Source organism: Chanodichthys erythropterus, chromosome 17 (assembly GCF_024489055.1).
Source record: "Chanodichthys erythropterus isolate Z2021 chromosome 17, ASM2448905v1, whole genome shotgun sequence".
NCBI classification, from domain to species: domain Eukaryota; kingdom Metazoa; phylum Chordata; class Actinopteri; order Cypriniformes; family Xenocyprididae; genus Chanodichthys; species Chanodichthys erythropterus.
The window spans coordinates 29,838,101-29,860,080 of NC_090237.1; the positions used below are offsets into that span (position 1 = coordinate 29,838,101).

Consider the following 21,980-nt stretch of genomic DNA (forward strand, 5'->3'; position numbering starts at 1 on the left):
CATGCGATATATCACCCAGCCCTAATTGAGACACAAATTTGAGCTGTCATATCGATTAATCTCGATTAATCACATCTAACATAAGTTTGCAAATGTGCATACACCTGAAAAAAAAAAAAAACTTTTATGCTAGATGCAATTAATCAAGATTAATCACATCTAACAAAATTTTGTGCATGTATATATATTTACAAACTTTTATACTAGATGCAATTAATCGTGATCAATCACATCTAATATAAAAGTTTGTAAATGTTAGATGCGATTAGTTGATTTGACCGCTTTTTTATTGCACAGCAGTGTGCAGTTAAATGCCCTTCTTTTGAAAAAAAAAAAAAAAAAAAATAGTTATCCTGCTTTTTGTACTGTCAAATCGATTAATCGTGATTAATCGCATCAAACGTACGTGTGTGTGTGTTTACAAATTTATATTAGATGTGATTAATCATGATTAATCGATTAATCGCATCTAACAAAAGTTTGTAAATAGGTGTATACAAGCATGCACAAACACAAACTTAATCGCAATTAATCACATCTAATATAAAAGTTTATAAATATGTGTACATGCACACACAATCTTTTGTTTGATGTGATTTGACAGATGTGATCGTGATTAGCCACAATCGTGATTAATCGCATCTAACAAGTTTGTAAATGTGTATACATACATGCGTGCACAGACAAACTTGTTAGATGCGATTAATTGATTTGACAGCTCTTTTTTATCGCACAGCAGTGTGCAGTTAAATGCCTTTCTTTTGTAAAGAAATGTCAAGTTATCCTGCTTTTTGTGCTGTCAAATCGATTAATCGTGATTAATCGAATCTAACATGTTTTTTTTGTGTGTGTGTGTGCATGTATGTATACACACATTTACAAATTTATATTAGATGTGATTAATCGCGATTAATCGCATCTAACACAAAAATTTGTAAATAGGTGTATACATACATGCACAAACACAAACATAATCGCAATTAATCACATGTAATATAAAAGTTTATAAATATGTATATACATGCACACAAACTTTTGTTAGATGCGATTAATCGCGATTAATCGATTTGACAGCACAAAAAATGCAGGATAGCTTGACATTTCTTTTTAAACGTAGCACATTTAACTGTGAAAAGCTGTTTAAAATCTCTATTCAGGCTGACTTAAGAACTTTTTAGGGCAAAAAGACTTTTTTTTATAAACTAGTGGATATGTGATTAAAGTACTTTTTTTAAAAAGTTACATTTTCTGCCTCATTTTTGCCTCACTTAAATCATCTTTTTTTTTTTTTTTTTTTTTTTTTTTACATGACAAGTAAAATAATTCTTCTCAATAAAGTAATATTTTTAAGTTTAATTCCCTTTGAACTTGTTGGCTTGTTTCTGACACGTAATTTATTCTGACTGTACCACTTTGGTGTCTCAACTCTCAAGGCAACTCATTTTCCCCCCTCATGGAGGTACGGTGTCCCAGCGGGGCCACTCTGCCTGTGTGCAATGAAAGAGTGCAAGGACTCCCCAGGCTTCCGATGCAAACAGCAGGTGTGCAGCAAGCTGTTATGTGCCCACTGCCACACCAGGGCCCCGGGAACACACACCACAGCTCACGGTTAATTAAAAACAACACCAAAAGCTGACTAATCCCCAGTGAGAGGGAGTGCACCACACTGTGTCAAGTGCTGAATCATCAGGGGACCGTAATCTTACTGCGTTTACTTGAAAATAATGCCATGCTTTCAGTGGGAGACCCTCATTCTCGTCATCATTTATGCATTTCGTGTTCTAATTCACAATATAGGCTACATAATGGAAAGATATTTTATTAAATAGGTTTTTATAAACTTCAGGGAATACGTTGGACTCGGCACACGATTCAATCAATGTAATAGCTAAAGAAACATGTTTTAAAGCCCTCAATCATTGTGAAAAATTGCCTCTGTGCCGTCTTTCTCCCTGACTGGCTTTTATATATAATTGCTGAACTTCAGATGATGTTTTTGACTTTAAAAGGCACCAAAGGAGCATGTGATATTTGGCACTTTCCACAAATGGGGTACAAAATGGTGCTTGCAACTCTTAAATTTAAGTGAAAGGAGGTGCTTTGTCTTTCAAAAATGTTTTTCACCCATCTTAGGAATTCAAACTAAATATTTGTTTTGTTTTTTTAGTTAATAGACTTATATTTTCCAAAAGTGTTTTTAACCCTTAAATGCATACCTCGGGTCTTAAGTGACCCGGGACGTCATTCACTACCCTCCTCCTCGTTCATTTTTTTAAAGTTAGACATCAACCTTCTTGGTATTCCTCAATCAATTTATTATAAAGAATATAACAAGAAACAATCATAAAATTATAAAAGAATGCCTGTTTTTGAATTCATTTTTTGTAAAAAAATTGTATAGGGTCGCTAACGACCCGAGGTGTGTATCAGTGTACGTATATTTTTTCGGCACAACAATAATTGAATTTTAGATGACGGAATAAGTGCAATTCACCTTTATTCCACAAGGTGGCAATGTCTGATACACAATGCTGAATTGACGACTCATTCAGACAGAAAACGAAATAATAAGAAAAACATGAAATGGCTCAGCGATTTACTGCAGAGCAAGTACTGAACGCAATCAAATATGACTGTAACTGTTACTGGATGAATCTGATGAAGTTGTTAGCGATCAAAATAATGATTTTGAAGATGTTGATAATTATATAGTTTTGAGAATACATTTGAGATCGCAAATGGGCTCATATTCGTGACCTCAAACATAAAACTAGCCTATTATTTGCTGAATTTACTGGGAAATGAGCTCTGACGAGGACAGTGATAATGGCATAAAATATCTGCTCAAACCTAGCCCTTTCAAGCTCCAAAAGGTAACAAAATATGATTTATTTTATATTATCGTGACAGTTACAGATCCTTCCGTGTTAAATATAGATCCGGGTCGATAAAGACCCGAATATGTAAGAATGATTGGGGAAACAGTCATGCATTTAAGAGTTAAAAAAGATACACTTTACAGTAAGGTAAGGTTTCATTTGTTAAAATTAGTTAACTACACTAAACCTGAACTAATAATGATCAAAACTTCTACAGCATTTGGTAATCTTAGTAAATGTTAAGTAACTAAGATTAATATTGCTGTAGAAGTATTGTTCATAGATCATAACTAAATTAGTTTACAATAAGATTTCAATACTTAAAATGAGTTGTGTTACCAGTTTATTTAATGTTTCTAATAGTTGTTCAGAAGTACACTAATGTTAAAAATGGAGGGGTCAGTAAGATTATTATGTTTTAATTGATCAAAATTGATAGTAAATACATTTATGAAAGCTACAAAAGATTTGTATTTTAAATAAATGCTGTTCCTTTTAACCTTTTAAAATGTATCAGTTTTCACAAAAATATTAACTGTTTTCAATATTGATAATAATCAGAAATGTTTCTTAAGCAGAAAATCAGCATATTATTATGATTTCTGAAGGAACATGAAGACATGATGCTTAAAATTCAGCTTTGAATCACGGGAATAAATTACATTTTACATTATATTCAAATAGAAAACTATTTTAAATTGAAATATTTCACAAATTTGCTGTTTTTTTGTTTGTTTTGTTTTTCTGTATTTTTGTTCAAATAAATGCAGCTTTGGTGACAATAGGAAACGTCTTTCAAAAATCATTTGTATCCTATTCGAGGAAAGTGCTTTTTTTGTAATTTATAATCTTAGTATAACAAAGTGTAATCATCTATCAAAGTGAAAATAGTATATGTTTTGTTCATTTTGGTGTTTTATTTTGTAAAAATAAGTTGTATTAAATTTTTCTGGGGTTGTTTTCATTTAAGGCTATTAAAGTTCTTATGATATTTCACAATGTCCATAAGTAAACAGAGCACTCAGCAAATGTATGCATCTATCATGTATTTTTGACATCATCTAAACCTCATTAAATGGATTTATCTGTCTAGGCATTGCAATTTAAATATCAATTATGATACAAATAACATATTAAACTTGACTACAGTATGTCAAATTTGATCAGTAATATGAATGTATCTAGAAACTTCTTACTAGATATTTAGTCAGGGAATGGCTGTGCGACGCTGCAGTGTTTGTTTCTCATACATCAGGAGTGCTAACAGTCTCAAAAGTAGTTTCTTCTCCTGGGACAGGCTCCACGGGGCCCTCGGACTCGGGCTCCTCCCTCTCCTCTGAGACCATCTCTCCTGCTTTGATCTCTTCTTCCTTCTTCTCGTCGTCCTCTTCCTCTGTGTGCTGCGTACTGATGTGCAGACCTGTGTTTTCACATCCCATGGCCTCATTGTTATCAAAGTCACGGAAATTGTTTCTTGCCCCCATGATGTATTTGCCCAAAATGTTGGCCTGGTCTGGCTCGCTTTTGCGCCGCCACTGCAGCTTCTGGTGGAAGTCCTTCATCTCGGTGTGCAGCCGGCCGACAACTTTATTCAGCTCGGTAATTCTGTTCCCGACATCTGAGCATCACAACAACAGCAATTACAGTAATGGCAATGTTCAGAATAGCATATACTCACAATATTGCTGCATGCATAGTATGCATTTTCTAAATGCATGAAATTCCTGGACAAAAAACTACAAAGTGTTGCCAAAGTGTTTTTCCTCTACTCCTTCTTTCATTAGACTGGGAGTTTTGAGACATTTTTACACAAAATTTGACTCAAAATATGAAATAACTACTTATTTCTGAGATACACACTAGCATTTTTTTTAAACAAATCTCCTATGCAAGGCTGCATTTACTTGATAAAAAATGCAGTACAATAGTAATATTGTAAAATATCTTTATACTATAACATTTTAAAATGTTTCTGCCTCAGAATAAAAATTAAAAAAAGAAACCATCTCAAATTCTGGCTATTTTCCTTCCAATTACGAAGTTTTTATTCTACAATTCGGACTTTTTAGTCAGAATTGTAGGATACTGTTCCTACAAAATTCGCAATTGCAAGAAAAAAAGTCAGAATTCTGAAATAAAGTTGCTTGTTTAAATGAATGTTTCAATGACCTGTTCATAAAGACTTCACTTGTTTCATTATTGCGTTTTTGAATGAATCTTTTGAATTAATGATTCAATAATAAATAAAATGAACAGTCACTTGTCACCACCTATTGGTGTAACAATATAATTGATCTTTATATCTTTATTTGATAGTTACTTTCACAATAGTTACTTTCAAAAGGTGATTTACTCTATTTTAATCATCTACCATAGACATCAGTGTTTATATTCAAACTTTAAACTTTTATCCCACTACTTCTGTGATCATTTGAATTATTGTAATACAGAAATAGCGATGCTATGAGGTTGAAAAGACTGTTTGTGAAGCTATTTCATACTTATACATGCCAATTAGAGCTCCCCTAGAGTTAAACAGTTAAGTTTTACCATTTTCGAATCCATTCAGCCGATCTCCGGGTCTGGCGGTACCACTTTTAGCATAGCTTAGCATAGTTCATTGAATCTTATGAGACCGTTAGCATCTCGCTCAAAAATGACAAAAGAGTTTTGATATTTTTCCTATTTAAAACATGTCTCTTCTGTAGTTACATTGTGTACTAAGACCGGCGGAAAATGAAAAGTTGCGATTTTCTAGGAACTATACTCTTATTCCAGTGTAATAATCAATGATATTTGATATTACACAGCGTCCCTCACAAATGTCTCAATGGTTGCAAGGCACGCTCCCTGTGCAAGCAGGGGGTCACAGCCGCTGCGTAATATCATTGCGCCTGCTGCACCCATGGTACACTCTAAAAAATGCTGGGTTAAAAACAACCCAAGTTGGGTTGAAAATGGACAAACCCAGCGATTGGGTTGTTTTAACCCAGTGGTTGGGTTAAATGTTTGCCCAACATGCTGGGTAGTTTTATTTAAACCAACTATTGTTTAAAAAATTGCTATATGGCTAGCTTAAAATGAACCTTAAAATAGTTGGGAAATTAAAAACCAGATGCAATTAGAGACAACAATAATAGACAAAAGGTGAATGTTTATTAATAAGCTTTAATATTTTATGAATATAAATGTAATAGTTTAATCGTTAATATAATATAATATAATTAATATAAATTTATTAATAAGCAATTTAATAAATGTTTATTGTTTAATAATTATTCATTGAACATTAATAAATGTTCATTTCCAACATACTTTGGGTTAATTTTAATTAAGCAATACAGTAATTTTTAAACAATAGTTGAGTTAAATAAAACTACCCAGCAGGTTGGGCAAACATTTAACCCTACCGCTGGGTTAAAACAACCCAATTGCTGGGTTTGTCCATTTTCAACCCAACTTGGGTTGTTTTTAACCCAGCATTTTTTAGAGTGTACGGCAGCAAAGTTCCTTGATTATTACGCCGGAATTCCTAACCATATCTGCCTAGAAAATCGCAACTTTTCATTTTCCGTCCGTCTTAGTAGTACACGACGTAACTACAGAAGAGTCAAGTTTTAAATAGGAAAAATATCAAAACTTTTTGGTCATTTTTGAGCGAGATGCTAACGGTCTAATCAGATTCAATAAACTATGCTAAGCTATGCTAAAAGTGGTACAGACAGACCCGGAGATCGGCTGAATGGATTCAAAAACGGTAAAACTCAACTGTTTAACTCTAGGAGAGTTGGACAATGAGCCTATTTTCAAGTGGATTGTTCCTTTAACCATCTAATTAATCATATATAAGTAAGCTATCTAAGGAACTATATAAGTAATCAATCAATAATCAGACTCTTATATTCATTGATTTGTAGTAAACATATTATTTTCTTTAATTACAGAGACTGTTCCTCTGGAGAAACTTGTGGTGAAGTGTCTTGCTAAAGGATCTCTCCTTCTGGGGTTTGAACTTACGACCTTGTGGTTACCAGCACATATTTTTGACCACTAGCCTAAGCCACAGCACCCTGAACAGGTAATCAATTTTGAATGCTGTTTGTGCCACTCTTAAGGCTTTTTTTCTTCTTTTCTGAAACACCGTAGGCCTTTGGATTATTACCCAGAGATGCCGAAAATATGACCTACCTTTACGCTTGCTCTCTTCAAACTCTCTGCGTGCGGCTTCGATGTAGCGGTGCACTAGAGCCTTGGTCACCTGCAGGCGGTATGGCACTCTGCCCTCACCTTGACCTCCACTGCTATTCAGGGTATTGCTAGACTAAAAAAAAAGTATGAAAAACACCTCATCAGCCAAATTTAACCAAGAATTATGGAGGATCTAGAGATAGAAACCCCTCAGATACTCACCACAGATGTGATGGGAGGATATTCTGGGGCTTTCTTGTTACAGCAACAGCAAATCTTTTGGAAGATGCTTCTGCACAAAACAGCGAGGAACATGAAGGTTACATCTGGTCCTAAATGATCTGAAGTCTGCGGTAAAGAACCTCATAAAAGTTCAAAGTTAGCATTGCTTATGAAGGTGTCTTACCTTAAGACATAAAAGAGAGCCTTTGGAGATGGGATGATATTAAAGGGAACTGGCATAGTGAGACCCTCCCTGAAGTAACTGAGGTAGAGTTTAGAGCGAGCAAACTTCCACTCGACATCTGCATCATCCTGTGAGGAACAGACGTGTTGTACGAAAGATGCATAAATATGCTTAAAAAGATCTTCATTTGTATTTCATGGGAATGCAGGTTTGAAGCGACATGAATCCTCATGTAAATACTGTCTGTTTTCATTTCGGTTTTCGTTTCCTGCCAAATTGTTTTTCATATAATACATGCTCACCTCAATCCTCTGAAATGAATTGGAGATCATAGCAATAAGCATGTTCAGGAGCACTATGACGATGAGCAGTGTGAATATCCCGTAGAAGATCCTTCCTACAAACTCAGCCAGAGCATAATCAGGCATGTCTACATATTCTTGGTTTGCCATTCCAAACATGGTCCAGAAGAGGAAGTTAAATGTCTCATTAAATCTAAAATGAATACAAGAGACAAATACATTTTTAATTCATCTTCAACCAAACACGTGAAATTGCATGCAAACAAGTTATTAATCACCTGCCAAGATGTGGGGAAACAACATATGGGACGTATATGTTGTTTATTCCACACAAAAATGCTGTTCCAATAATCATGAGGATGAACATGAACCTGTAGAGTAAGAAAAACATTTGATGAAAGCAACTTTAATCGTGATCTCCTCTTGTAAGCATACTGGACGTCCAATCGCAAAGATCAAACCCAAGATCTGACCTCATCATGTCATCGATCATTCTACCCATGGATATCTGCAGGGTTCCCAGGGATTCATGGGCCGGCAGAATGTAGGCAAGACGTGTGAAACTCAGCATGCTGGTCACGGCAAAGAGAGTCTCTGCAATCAGCTGAGGATCCTCCTGTTTCCAGTCCTCTCGTACTATTCAGAAACATGGTAAAATATATACATTAATAATAATAATTGCTTGAAATGTCAATTTTTTACATTATTATTATTTTATTTTAAATGTATTTAAATACATTATATTATTATTATTATTATTATTTTAAATGTATTTAAAATACATAAATATGTATTTTAAAATAATAAATACTAAAAATGACAACAATTATACTGCTATTACTACTATTAATAATACTTGTTATTGTAATAATAATACTAATAAATTAAATTATTAGAATTATTCTGTTTTATATTAAATAACAATAATTATATATTTAATATTTAATGTATTATTATTATTATTAATTTCTTTTAAATAAATAATAATTTGTTTTTTAAATAATTTCTAATGTATAATAATAATAATAATAATAATAATACATTTTATTATATACATATATATATATATATATATATATATATATATATATATATATATATATATATATACACACACACAGGTGCTGGTCATATAATTAGGATATCATCAAAAAGTTGATTTATTTCACTAATTCCATTCAAAAAGTGAAACTTGTATATTATATTCATTCATTACACACAGACTGATATATTTCAAATGTTTATTTCTTTTAATTTTGATGATTATAACTAAGGAAAATCCCAAATTCAGTATCTCAGAAAATTAGAATTTTGTGAAAAGGTTCAATATTGAAGACACCTGTTGCCACACTCTAATCAGCTAATTAACTCAAAACACCTGCAAAGGCCTTTAAATGGTCTCTCAGTCTAGTTTTGTAGGCTACACAATCATGCTGACTTGACAGTTGTCCAAAAGACGACCATTGACACCTTGCACAAGGAGGGCAAGACACAAAAGGTCATTGCAAAAGAGGCTGGCTGTTCACAGAGCTCTGTGTCTAAGCACATTAATAGAGAGGCGAAGGGAAGGAAAAGATGTGGTAGAAAAAAGTGTACAAGCAATAGGGATAACCGCACCCTGGAGAGGATTGTGAAACAAAACCCATTCAAAAATGTGGGGGAGATTCACAAAGAGTGGACTGCAGCTGGAGTCAGTGCTTCAAGAACCACTACGCACAGACGTATGCAAGACATGGGTTTCAGCTGTTGCATTCCTTGTGTCAAGACACTCTGGAACAACAGACAGCGTCAGAAGCGTCTGGACTGCAAAAAGGACTGGACTACTGCTGAGTGGTCCAAAGTTATGTTCTCTGATGAAAGTAAATTTTGCATTTCCTTTGGAAATCAGGGTCCCAGAGTCTGGAGGAAGAGAGGAGAGGCACACGCTTGCTTGAGGTCCAGTGTAAAGTTTCCACAGTCAGTGATGGTTTGGGGTGTCATGTCATCTGCTGGTGTTGGTCCACTGTGTTTTCTGAGGTCCAAGGTCAACGCAGCCATATACCAGGAAGTTTTAGAGCACCTCATGCTTCCTGCTGCTGACCAACTTTATGGAGATGCAGATTTCATTTTCCAACAGGACTTGGCACCTGCACACAGTGCCAAAGCTACCAGTACCTGGTTTAAGGACCATGGTATCCCTGTTCTTAATTGGCCAGCAAACTCGCCTGACCTTAACCCCATAGAAAATTTATGGGCTATTGTGAAGAAGAAGATGCGATATGCCAGTCCCAACAATGCAGAAGAGCTGAAGGCCACTATCAGAGCAACCTGGGCTCTCATAACACCTCAGCAGTGCCACAGACTGACTCCATGCCATGCCACATTGCTGCAGTAATTCAGACAAAAGGAGCCCCAACTAAGTATTGAGTGCTGTACATGCTCATACTTTTCATGTTCATACTTTTCAGTTGGCCAAGATTTCTAAAAATCCTTTCTTTGTATTGGTCTTAAGTAATATTCTGATTTTCTGAGATACTGAATTTGGGATTTTCCCTTAGTTGTATGGATGGTTTTAAAGGTTTAGTTCACCCAAAAATGAAAATTCTGTCATCATGTACTCACTCTTGTGTCGTGTTAAACCTGTAAGACTTTCATTCATCTTTGAAACACAAATGAAGATCTTTTATATGTGAATAAGAGCCTAAATTCAATCTGTTCATCATATAAATTGATTGTGTCTCTTCAAATTTGTACCAAACTATTCGATTAATATGGATTACTTTTACGATCTCTTTATGAACTTTTTGAAGCGTCAAAGTGGTAGTTGCATAGACTGTCAATGGAGGGACAGAAATCTCTCAGATATGATTACAAAATCTTCTTTTGTGCTCCGAAGATGAACGAAAGTCTTATTGTTTTGGAATAACATGAGGATGAGTAAATAATGACATAATTTTCATTTTTTGGTGACTTAATCTTTTAAGACAAAACATGTTAAATAAAGCCTCATGTGAGATGTCACCTGTGTTGGTGAAATAGTCACACAGCTCTTGTGCGCTGGAGTCCTGACAGAGGAAATATCCCTTTAGCATGATGAGAATGCGCAGTGTGAAGGACGCCAGATACATGCTCAGCACCATCATATCCAGAATGTTCCATAAATCCAAGAAGTAACTCTTTAAACCCTCAAGCCAAACTTCCTTACACTCAAACCAGAAGAAACCTACCAATATAGAAAAATAAAACTTATTAGCATGAATAATACTAGCATATTGGCTGTTTATTAGTACTTGTAAAGCACATATTAATGCCTTATTCTGCATGGCCATCTCAAAGGCAATTATTGATTAGACTCAATAATTGAGGTAACAACCTACCTGCAACCCATATCATGTGAAGAGAGTTGTGGAGAATGTTCTGCTTTCGGGAGGCAAAATCGCTACGGTAGATCTCCATGAAAATCGACTCTGCCAAAAGGGTGATGAGGAACCACATGTATGACGCAGAGTGTAACAGGAACTTAATGACCGGAACCTTCAGCAATTTACCCAGCTGGTAGAACAAATATAAAATCTGCAGTGTTTTATATTAAGTAATACATTTTTATCCAGTAAACCTTCAAATTAACAGTGGAATTTAACTGTAAAGTACACTTATTAGATTGTTTTAATGAACAAATGAGCAAATATGCCTCTAAAACTCAAGTTATGTGGGCAAAAAAAAAAAAAGTCCCAATAATGAGTTGTTGTACCTGTTAACCTGTATGAATACTGGCGACATGGGCACATCAGTCTTAGCATTTGATTTCTTGATTATTATGATGTTATTTAACTATGATCACCACTGACTCAAATTTACCTTGGACTTGGGGGCGATCCAGTAGACCATGCACAGAACCGGCATGGTAATGAAAATCCCCAAAGACACCAGCAGTTTCCAAGCAGTTCGACTTCCCCTCCAACCGGACAGGCTCCCGCACCAAATGGAGGAGAGCACTTGCTGGCAGATGGGATGAGTCACAAACTAGACGAGGAAAACAAACAGTCAGGCCTCCCAGCCAACTGTCAATCAATCAGGCATCCCATACGGCATCAACACAGGGGTCAAACGACTGTGCGCTCTTGAAAGATGATGTTCAAATGCCCTGTGTTTCTCCTTAAATCCATCAGTCTGTGTGGGCAGTGTAAGTGTACCTGAACCAGGGTTATTATAGTTTACTAAAACTAACCATAGAAATAATTCATTACTTGAAATAAAATAAACGTTAACTGAAAAATGGGAAAATATTTATTATAGATAACTGACAAAATTGACAATTCTTATTTTTTATTTATTATAAATTATTTATCTGTGCACATCATTATTTTTTAATTCATGTGTCTTCATAATCTTCAGTCAAAATAACTTCCCCTCCCTCTTGCAGCACATCTCTTCTCTTTTCTGATGACTTGTTGGAGAGAGGGCGGGATCAACCTGCCACTCACATGAGATGCACCAATAGCAAACCACAACCATCCAATTAATTTCCCATGGACAAAATCAGGTCCCGGCCTACCATTCTTTCCTGTTCAAGAGGCCATTCACTCAGATATGTCACAATAGAGGAGAAAAGACTAAGACTTCCATTTTTTACCAACTTTAACTTGATGTACTAAAACTAAAATGAAAATAAAAATGAATAAAAACTATTTTTTAAACATTAAAAAAAAAAACCTAATAAAAATGACAAAAACAACAAAATTACTAAAAATGTAACAGAAACTAACATGAAAATGGAAACTATAAAAATAAAAACTCATAATGTCAATAAAAACTATAATCTTAATAATACTAAAATAACACTGACCTGAACTTCATTAACTATCATATTTAACTTATTATTGAATTTATTTCATTTAATTTTATTTGACGAAAATACTTAAAGAGTTAGTTCACCCAAAAATGAAATTTCTGTCATTAATTACCCCCATGTCATTCCACACCTTCGTTCATTTTTGGAACACAAATTAAGATATTTTTGATGAATTTCAATGGCTCAGTGAGGCCTCTATTGCCAGCAAGATAATTAACACTTTCAATGCCCAGAAAGCTACTAAAGATATATTTAAAACAGTTCATGTGACTACAGTGGTTCAACCTTAATGTTATAAAGTGACGAGAATACTTTTTGAGCACCAAAGGGGGAAAAAAAAATGAAGCTGGCAATGCAGGTCTCACTGAGCCATCGGATTTTATGAAAAATATCGTAATTTGTGTTTAGAAGATGAATGAAGGTCTGGAACGACATGAGGTTGAGTAATTAATGACAGTATTTTCATTTTTGGGTGAACTAACCCTTTAAAGGTGCAGTGAGCAATTTCTGAGAAACACTGTTGAAAGTGGATCGGACAAGAGTGCCACAACACACTAGTAGCCAATCAGCAGTAGGGGGCGTGTCCATTCACGATGGGGGAGGATTCATGAGTGTTTCTCAGAAATCACTTACTGCACCTTTAATATAAGTTTAGATTTTTTTTTTTTTTAAATTGTTGTTTATATCACATATATCAGTTACTACAATTTAATCAAGATGATTTACCTGTTTTTGATTGTAGTTGACTGCCAGGCGAAGGCGAGCAAGGTTGGGGATGCCTTCCTCAAATGTCTGTTCATCTAGTTCTTCATCCTCGCTGTCCTCCTCAGCACTGTTGAGGATTGTGGAGACCTCGCTCTGGTTCCTGCACATTCCCAGAAGCTCCACTGCAAACTCCTGACACAGCAGTTCCAAAGCCAGGTACTGAGGCTAAACATCGATAAAGAGTTTTGAGAAAGAAATGTTAAAAATCAATTTAAATGTGAGCTGTAAGCTCATTGGCTGCAGATGTGACATGAACCAATCAGCTTGTGCAGGTAGTTAACACTGTAAGTATCATCAGCTTGCGTTAAGGACCAATCAGCCTGCGCCATCCAGAGTTTCATGACAGAACTAGACATTTGCAAAAATTTGTAAAAACAACAAGTCGGTTACTGGTAGCAGACTGTTAGTCGTTCATGCAAAACAAGCAATTTGACTTTGACAATTTGTCTTTTGAATTTGTTATTTGTGATGTTTTCAGTAAATTAATGACCATTTTTTCTAAGCTCACCTTGAATTCTGGTTCTTTCTTAGACAGTTTGCGCAGTTCTCGGCTGTGGTGGAAAGCGCTGAGCATGGCGTCTTCTGAGGTGATCGACAAATATGCGCGGCTGGCGATGCCTCTGTACGTATTTATACGGGACAGCGAGAACTTGAGCAGGTCGTATTGTCTGCCGTTACGGCACTCCAGGCACGTGCATGAGATTGAGTGAGGCATAGGAATATCATGACCTCTCTGGGTCAGCATCATTACGATCTCATACAGGTCCTTCTGGCAGGCCAAGGTTAGTGGCGTCACTCCGGGTGCAAACTGAGAATCGTCGATGGAGTGGTCGAAGATGGCCATGCTAAAGGAACGAACGTCCATCTTATTGCCTTTTTCTTGATCCAGGCGGTCCAGGAGGTGTTTGACGAATCTGGGCTGGTTGGTGTCGACAGCCACCAGTAGAGCTTCATGGATCTGACGGAAGTCAAACTTGACACCCAAAAGAAGGGAAGTCATGATGTCTTCACTGCCCAGTCGGATGGAGAGGTTCAAGGCTTCCCTCCATAAGCGATCTTCAGACTCGTCCAGTTGACGGATGATCCCATCACCAAGGGAGAGGAGACTGTCCACCCAGGCCATGTTGCCCTCTTGGATGGCAGGGATCAGCTCCGGTGGAAAGTGAAGCTTTTTGTTCACAATCTCCCGCCAATTGTCTGACTGCTCAAAGAGATAGAAACACGGAAGGTGTTAAAAACACCAAACCATCATTAGACAATGAAACCAATCATTAGACAATGAACCTCAAGAAGCAAACCAAAAAAGTTTTAGTTTAATATTGTATGTTTAGATTTATTACGCACATTTTAAAGGTGCTCTAGAATCAAAAATTGAATTTACCTTGGCATAGTTGAATAACAAGAGTTCAATACATGGAAATGACATACAGTGAGTCTCAAACTCCATTGTTTCCTCCTTCTTATATAAATCTCATTTGTTTAAAAGACCTCCGAAGAACAGGCGAATCTCAACATAACACCGACTGTTAAGTAACAGTCGGGATCATTAATATGTACGCCCCCAATATTTGCATATGCCAGCTCATGTTCAATGCATTACACAATGTCTGGATCTGTGCACAGCTGAATCATCAGACTAGGTAAGCAAGCAAGAACAATAGCGAAAAATGGCAGATGGAGCGATAATAACTGACATGATCCATAATATCATGATATTTTTAGTGATATTTGTAAATTGTCTTTCTCAATGTTTCGTTAGCATGTTGCTAATGTACTGTTAAATGTGGTTAAAATTACCATCGTTTATTACTGTATTCACAGAGACAAGAGCTGTCGCTATTTTCATTTTTAAACACTTGCAGTCTGTATAATTCATAAACACAACTTCATTCTTTATAAATCTCTCCAACAGTGTGTAATGTTAGCTTTAGCCACGGAGCATACTGTCAAACTCATTCAGAATCAAATGTAAACATCCAATTAAATACTTACATGATCTGATATGCTGCATGACGAACATCTTGTAAAGGTCCATTTGAGGGTTATATTAGCTGTGTGAACTTTGTTTATGCACTGTATTACAGTCGAGAGCTCAGGGGCGGGGAGCGCGAGATTTAAAGGGGCCACGCGCTGAATAGGTGCATAGTTAATGATGCCCCAAAATAGGCAGTTAAAAAATTAATAAAATAAAAATCTATGGGGTATTTTGCGCTGAATCTTCACAGACACATTCAGGGGACACCTTAGACTTATATTACATCTTGTGAAAGAACGTTCTAGGGCACCTTTAATGGCACTGGTGACACTTTTTTAGTGTATTTTCACCATGAAATTATATATATATATATATATATATATATATATATATATATATATATATATATATATATATATATTATAAATTACATAAATTACACTGGCATTCAAAAGTTTTTTCAATTTTTTTTTTTTTTTCAATGAAAGTCTTTCTGAAAAAAGTGACGGTAAAGACATGTATAATGTTACAAAAAAAGGTTTCAAATTAATTCAGCTACCACAAAAATATTAAGCAGCAACATTGATTATTGATTATAAGAAGAAATATTCCCTTACAAATAAAAATCAGCATAATATAATGTAAAATAAATAAAATTAACATAAAAATTAAAAAAGCTTAAAGATTAAGCTCTGCCATCACAGGAATAAATTACATTTTAAAATTTATTTGACTTTAAAACTGTTTTCTATTTGGATATATTTTAAAATGTAATAATATTTCATAATATTGCATTAATCAAATGGATGCAGCTTTGGTGAGCATAAGACACTTTTGAACGGTAGTGTATATATACCTAAATTATATAAATTGTGAGTTGTATTCACCAGTTAGATAATAACATTTCTGAAACGGACAGTCGCAACTCTAAACTCTAATTACTATTAATATATTCATTAATATATTCATTCATATAGAATGTGAATCTATATTGTTTATAAACTACTTTTAGAATTATTTTTAAAAAATTAACTGTTATTAAACATTGTTATCTTTTTACCATATTGCCACAGTTTTATAAAAGCAATAAGCCACTCAAATCCATTGGTTACATTGATTTTACCACAGGTAGGGGCCTTTTAGGCCCTCCACTTTGAGTTGTGCCTAAAAACACCCTTTATTTGTGATACAAATTCACTTTTGGAGCTTATTGCATAATGACTTGCATTGAAATCTAAACATCTGAAACTCACCGTAAGGTTTTCCATATTCTTTATTGGAGTGCCTCAAATCAGTCAGCTTCTCTTGAGAAAGACGTCAGACCAAAATAGCGAACAGCTCTCTCATGTCAGCTTGAGAGGTGAATCCAGATAGGAACAATATGGTTGTCACCTCCTAGACCCGTTTAGTGATTTTGTGCCACTGTACCAACCTTGTTTTCGTCTACTGATGTATCATCTTGTTCTGGGAATTAGCCTGTACCACCCACTCAGCACCAATAACAGAGATGCTCCCCAAGGAGAACACTCATTAGCACACAGTACATTGTTGCATTTCATTTGGATAATTACAGTTTAAGTTCTGCTTTCACAATGAGACTTCTGTGGCTTGATACGCTATTGAGCTCTAATAATCTTTAATGATTCTTGTCATGCTTAAAAAAAAAAAACAAGCTGGACCATGAAATCTTAGGGAAAATTAGGGAAAGTTTTTTTTAAAAGTAATGTGTTACAATATAGCATCACTCCCTAAAAAAAGTAACTAATTACATAACTTGGTTACTTTTTATGAAAAGTAATGTTACATTAATTTTTCTTACATGTCTGAGGTTCGCTCTATTCTGCACGTCCTGATATTGCTGAGTTAGATGCGTTCCTGGGTCAACATATTTTGTTGATCCTGGAACAACATTCCAATCTGAAAATTTAGTCTCAACTCTATTCCTACCCCTAAACCTAACCCTACCCATAGGTTATCCCAGAAATCAGAGGGAAATGATAGATGAATAACACTGATGTAGAAGCACCAATTCATGATTTTAAGCCTAAACTTGACATAATCTGTAAACTATAAACACTCAAATCTGATTGGCTGATTTGAATGTTGTTCCAGGATCAACAAAAATGTTGACCCAGGAACATGTTGAACTCAGCAATATCAGGTTATGCCTCTATTCCAGGCCTTGCAGGTGTTTTTTTTTTTCTTTTTACTGAGAAGTTCTTTAACACAGTAATGCGTTCATAAAAATAGCCCCTCTATAACATACACCGTCATTTTCTTTCAAAAATATTTTGAATATTAGTATATTCTGTACACTTAGAATATTTCCTGATTCTAGAACTATGAATGCCATACAAAAGGTCTCTTAACATTACTTTTAACTGTAAGTGTGTTTTGTTAATTTTGTCTGTTACTGCGCACACATTAGTGCTCATGTGACTACATTATGGAGAAGGTGGAGTATTTTGATTCAGTTAAGCAAATTAATTAAACTGAAAAGTAATGTGCATTAATGTCAATTCATAAAGTAATGTGTTACTTTACTTGTTATGTTAAAAAAAGTAATCTGATTACATAAAGCACATTTCTTGCATAAACCCCAACACTGACCATCGACATATTCAGGCATAACATTATGACCACCTTCCTAATATTGTGTTTGTCCCACTTTTGCTGCCAAAACAGCCCTGACCCGTCGAGGCATGGACTCCTCTAGACTCCTGAAGGTGTGCTGTGGTATCTGCACCAAGATGTTAGCAGCAGATCCTTTAAGTCCTGTAAGATGTGAGGTGGAGCCTCCATGAATCAGACTTGTTTGTTCAGCACATCCCACAGATGCTCCATTGGATTGAGTTCTGGGGAATTTGGAGGCCAAGTCAACACCTCAAACTCGTTGTGCTCCTCAGATCTTTCCTGCATTTTTACTTTGTGGCAGGGCGCATTATCCTGCTGAAAGAGCCACAGCCACCAGGGAATACCGTTTCCATGAAAGGGTGTACATGGTCTGCAACAATGCTTAGGTAGGTGGTATGTGTCAAAGTAACATCCACATGGATGACAGGACCCAAAGTTTCCCAGCAGAACATTGTCCAAAGCATCACACTGCCTCCACTGGCTTTTCTTCTTCCAGTAGTGCATCCTGGTGCCATGTGTTCCCCAGGTAAGCGACGTACATGCACCTGGCCATCCATGTAATGTAAAAGAAAACGTGATTCTTCAGACCAAGCCACCTTCTTCCACTGATCCATGGTCCAGTTCTGATGCTCATATGCCCACTTTCGGTGGTGGATAGGGGCACCTTGACTGGCCTGTGGCTATGCAGCCCCACACACAACAAACTGTGATGCACTGTGTATTCTGACACCTTTCTATCAGAACCAGCATTAACTTCTTGAGCAATTTGTGCTACAGTAGCTATATTGCTGCCTAATATATCTCACCCACTAACAGGTGCCGTGATGAAGAGATAATCAGTGTCATTCACTTCACCTGTCAGTGCTCATAATGTTATGCCTGATTGGTGTATAGTACAAGACAGCATATTAGGTTCTCTGCTACCACAATGCATGTGTTGGCATTGCTTTGTAGCTTGTCAAGCTTGGTTTATGCTAAACTTATCTGAACTTGATTAGCATGAAAAGGGTTTCTCTGAAAGCACACAAACAAAGGCATTAATCATTACAGAGCCATGTCGCCTCCATCTCAGTCGTCATGATAATCAATTGATTATGACCCTTTGCCACTTCTTTTACCGGCCTAATTTCGAGAAGTACACCCTACGTCCTTTAGAATGTGGCAAATTAATTACCCCGATGGAGTCTGGTGGCCCTGTCAAACCCCGTCTGGAATCACGCTCCGCTGCGGCAGCTGACAGCGCCGGCCCGCTCCGCCTTTGCAATTCTAATGAGTGGTCATTCATCAGCCTCTGACGGCTGGACAATCCACTTGATGTTTAAATCTGCTGATAATATCAAAAACATGCACTTGCCGTAATCCGCAAATTATTACTTAACTGTCGATCATATTAGTTTGAACGTTATGAGTAAACAGGATTTATAGGACTACTCTGCACATTCATACATTTATAAAAACCACTGAGATTTTACAGAGATGCTTCAAGTAGTTAGCGGTTCGTTTTAGAGTAGTGGTTTCCTTTTTAGGATACAATGGTTTAATGCAATTACTGCTGTTATTAATTGGTTTACATTTACTTGCATTACAGCACTATATCATCAGTCTTGCTTGGAAGTTAATGATGACAAATACATCGTCTTATACGATATGAGACTTGTAAACCATGACTTTGTTTTTTCATGGTCATGTTTAAATCTCATGTTGGAGAGATTGATTAAGGAGTTTTGTTGCTGCTGTTAAATTGGGGATTATTGCTTTGTTTTAATTAACATTGCAAAGTGGAGAATGGAATAATGTGGTGGACTGTAGCATAAAGTTCTGGAATATTTTACATTTTCTACAGTGTTATATTTTAATACCATTCAGAAATATTTGTACATGTTCATATTATGTGTCAGGTGCAAGATGTGAGGTGAAAAGTGCTAAATTGTATATTGTCAACAAGACTCTTAGGGTGTATTCACACCTATCTTGTTTAGTTCGACTGAATCGAACTCAAGTTCGTTTTGAAGAGGTGAAGTTGAAGAGGTGGTCTCGGTCTGGTTTCAAACGAACTCTGGTACGATTCTCTGCTTGAGAATTTCTTTCCAATGAATGGATGACCTTAGCACAAGTATGGTTTTGTTTACAAATTTTGGTTCTCTTGCAAAAAAGGCAGTGTGAAAGCAAACCACATCAAACAACAACAAAAAATAAACGTTGTATTTGGTCCGGACCAAAGCAAATGAATTAGCGGACTTTCCAGGTGTGAATACACCCTTAGAATGAATGACAACTAGTCTCGCAACTGACGGCAGAAGGTCTGGACTCTATTGCCGCTTTCATTGGCCAAGGACCGCCCAGGAGGACATGTAAAGCAACCAATCACAGTTTGTTTTTGTTCCACATTATGTTTAGGGGTGTGAAAATGTTGATGTCCCTACAATAACATGCCAGTGTGCATCTAATAAATTATTCATTCAAGAACGTTGCGCAAGTTTACTGCAACAATAGAGCTGCGAACTTCACATATTTTTGAATCTCCATTGTTTAGCTGATAGTGGAAAGCGTTTCCAATTCAACCAACCAGATGATGACTTTGAAAATCCTGAAGTATTTCCAGTTAAGTGTGCCATATGCATCAGACGTTCAGCCAGCGGATCTGAGGCTGTGACTAAGGGTCCGTTTACACGACATCGTTTTCAACTAAAAACATAAAAACTTTTAACGTGTTTCATTTACACGACAACAGCATTATGGGTGCCTGAAAACGTGAGCTTTTGAAAACGGGTTTCAAAGTGCAAGTTTTGCACTTAGTGCAGAGTGTAGTTATTCTGCCAAAATCTTTGTATAAAATCTTTAGGTCAGCTCTTCCAATGGAAGGATAAATTTAGGCTCATTTTTTAATATTAGCTTGTTTTGTAATGTAAATGTGGGCTTATTCAAAGTGTATATTAGTAATGATGGATGATTTTTAATGTTATTACGTTTATTTATATAATAATAACAACTTATTTAATTTAATGCATCTCTCATTAAATGTGGCCTTATATTAAAGGATTAGTTCACTTTCAAATAAAATTTTCCTGATAATTTACTCACCCCCATGTCTTCCAAGATGTTCATGTCTTTCTTTCTTTGGTCAAAAAGAAATTAAGGTTTTTGATGAAAACATTCCAGGATTTTTCTACTTATAGTAGACTTCAATGGCCTCCAAACATTTTCATTACATTTTCAGTGCAGCTTCAGAGGGCTTTAAACGATACCAGACGAGGAATAAGGGTCTTATATAGCAAAACGAATGGTCATTTTTGAAAAAAATGTAAATGAATATGCTTTATATGATCGCCTTCCAATTGGTTCCGCCAAAACTGCACTTTCGTATTCTTCAAAAAGCTTATGCTGTATGTCCTACGCCTTCCCTATTCAACTTACGGAACAAACGCAGCGCCAGTTCCATTTTTTCCGTAAGTAGAATAGGGAAGACGTAGCAGCATAAGCTTTTTGAAGAATAATACTGGAATGTTTTCATCAAAAACCTTAATTTCTTTTCGACTGAAGAAAGAAAGACATGGACATCTTGGATGACATGTGCTGCATCCCAATTCGCCTACTTATACTACGTCCTAAAAGTATGTACTGTTTTTGTAAAGAAAAAGTACATACTTTTGAGTGTGTAGCAGAAGAGTATGCAAGCTTTGGGACATACTACCTCGTCATAACTGCGTCATTAACGGACGTTCTGTCGCTTAGTTACGCAACCTGTAACTGTTTAAACTACCCTGTCAATCATCTTGTCACAGTTAAAATCCTCCACATTTATTTAAATTTAATTTCCTACCGTTTCGGAGATAAATGTAGTCGCACGTTGATCTGCCAGTCATGGGTCTTTCATGCAATAACTCTCCTTGTCTTTGCATAATGATGCATTTATTAAAATTTTGGTCAAAATTAATGACCAAACGCATCGTTATAAAAGTTCACAATGCTGTTGCAGATGAAATATAATGTGGATAACATT

At 35.9% G+C, this 21,980-nt stretch overlaps 1 protein-coding gene across 1 annotated transcript; it reads right to left on the minus strand.

The window, feature by feature from the left end:
* Nucleotides 1-4,123: 4,123 nt before the first annotated feature.
* trpc2a (transient receptor potential cation channel subfamily C member 2a) lies at nt 4,124-16,614 on the minus strand. Its single transcript, XM_067364415.1, has 13 exons — nt 16,600-16,614; nt 13,880-14,572; nt 13,333-13,536; nt 11,613-11,777; nt 11,132-11,306; nt 10,777-10,977; nt 8,249-8,411; nt 8,054-8,146; nt 7,776-7,968; nt 7,474-7,601; nt 7,290-7,359; nt 7,068-7,200; nt 4,124-4,497 (listed from the first exon to the last, which is right to left on the minus strand). Exons 1-13 carry the CDS (start codon nt 16,612-16,614, stop codon nt 4,124-4,126), a joined length of 2,607 nt encoding a protein of 868 aa, XP_067220516.1.
* Between the last annotated feature and the right edge of the window lie 5,366 nt (nt 16,615-21,980).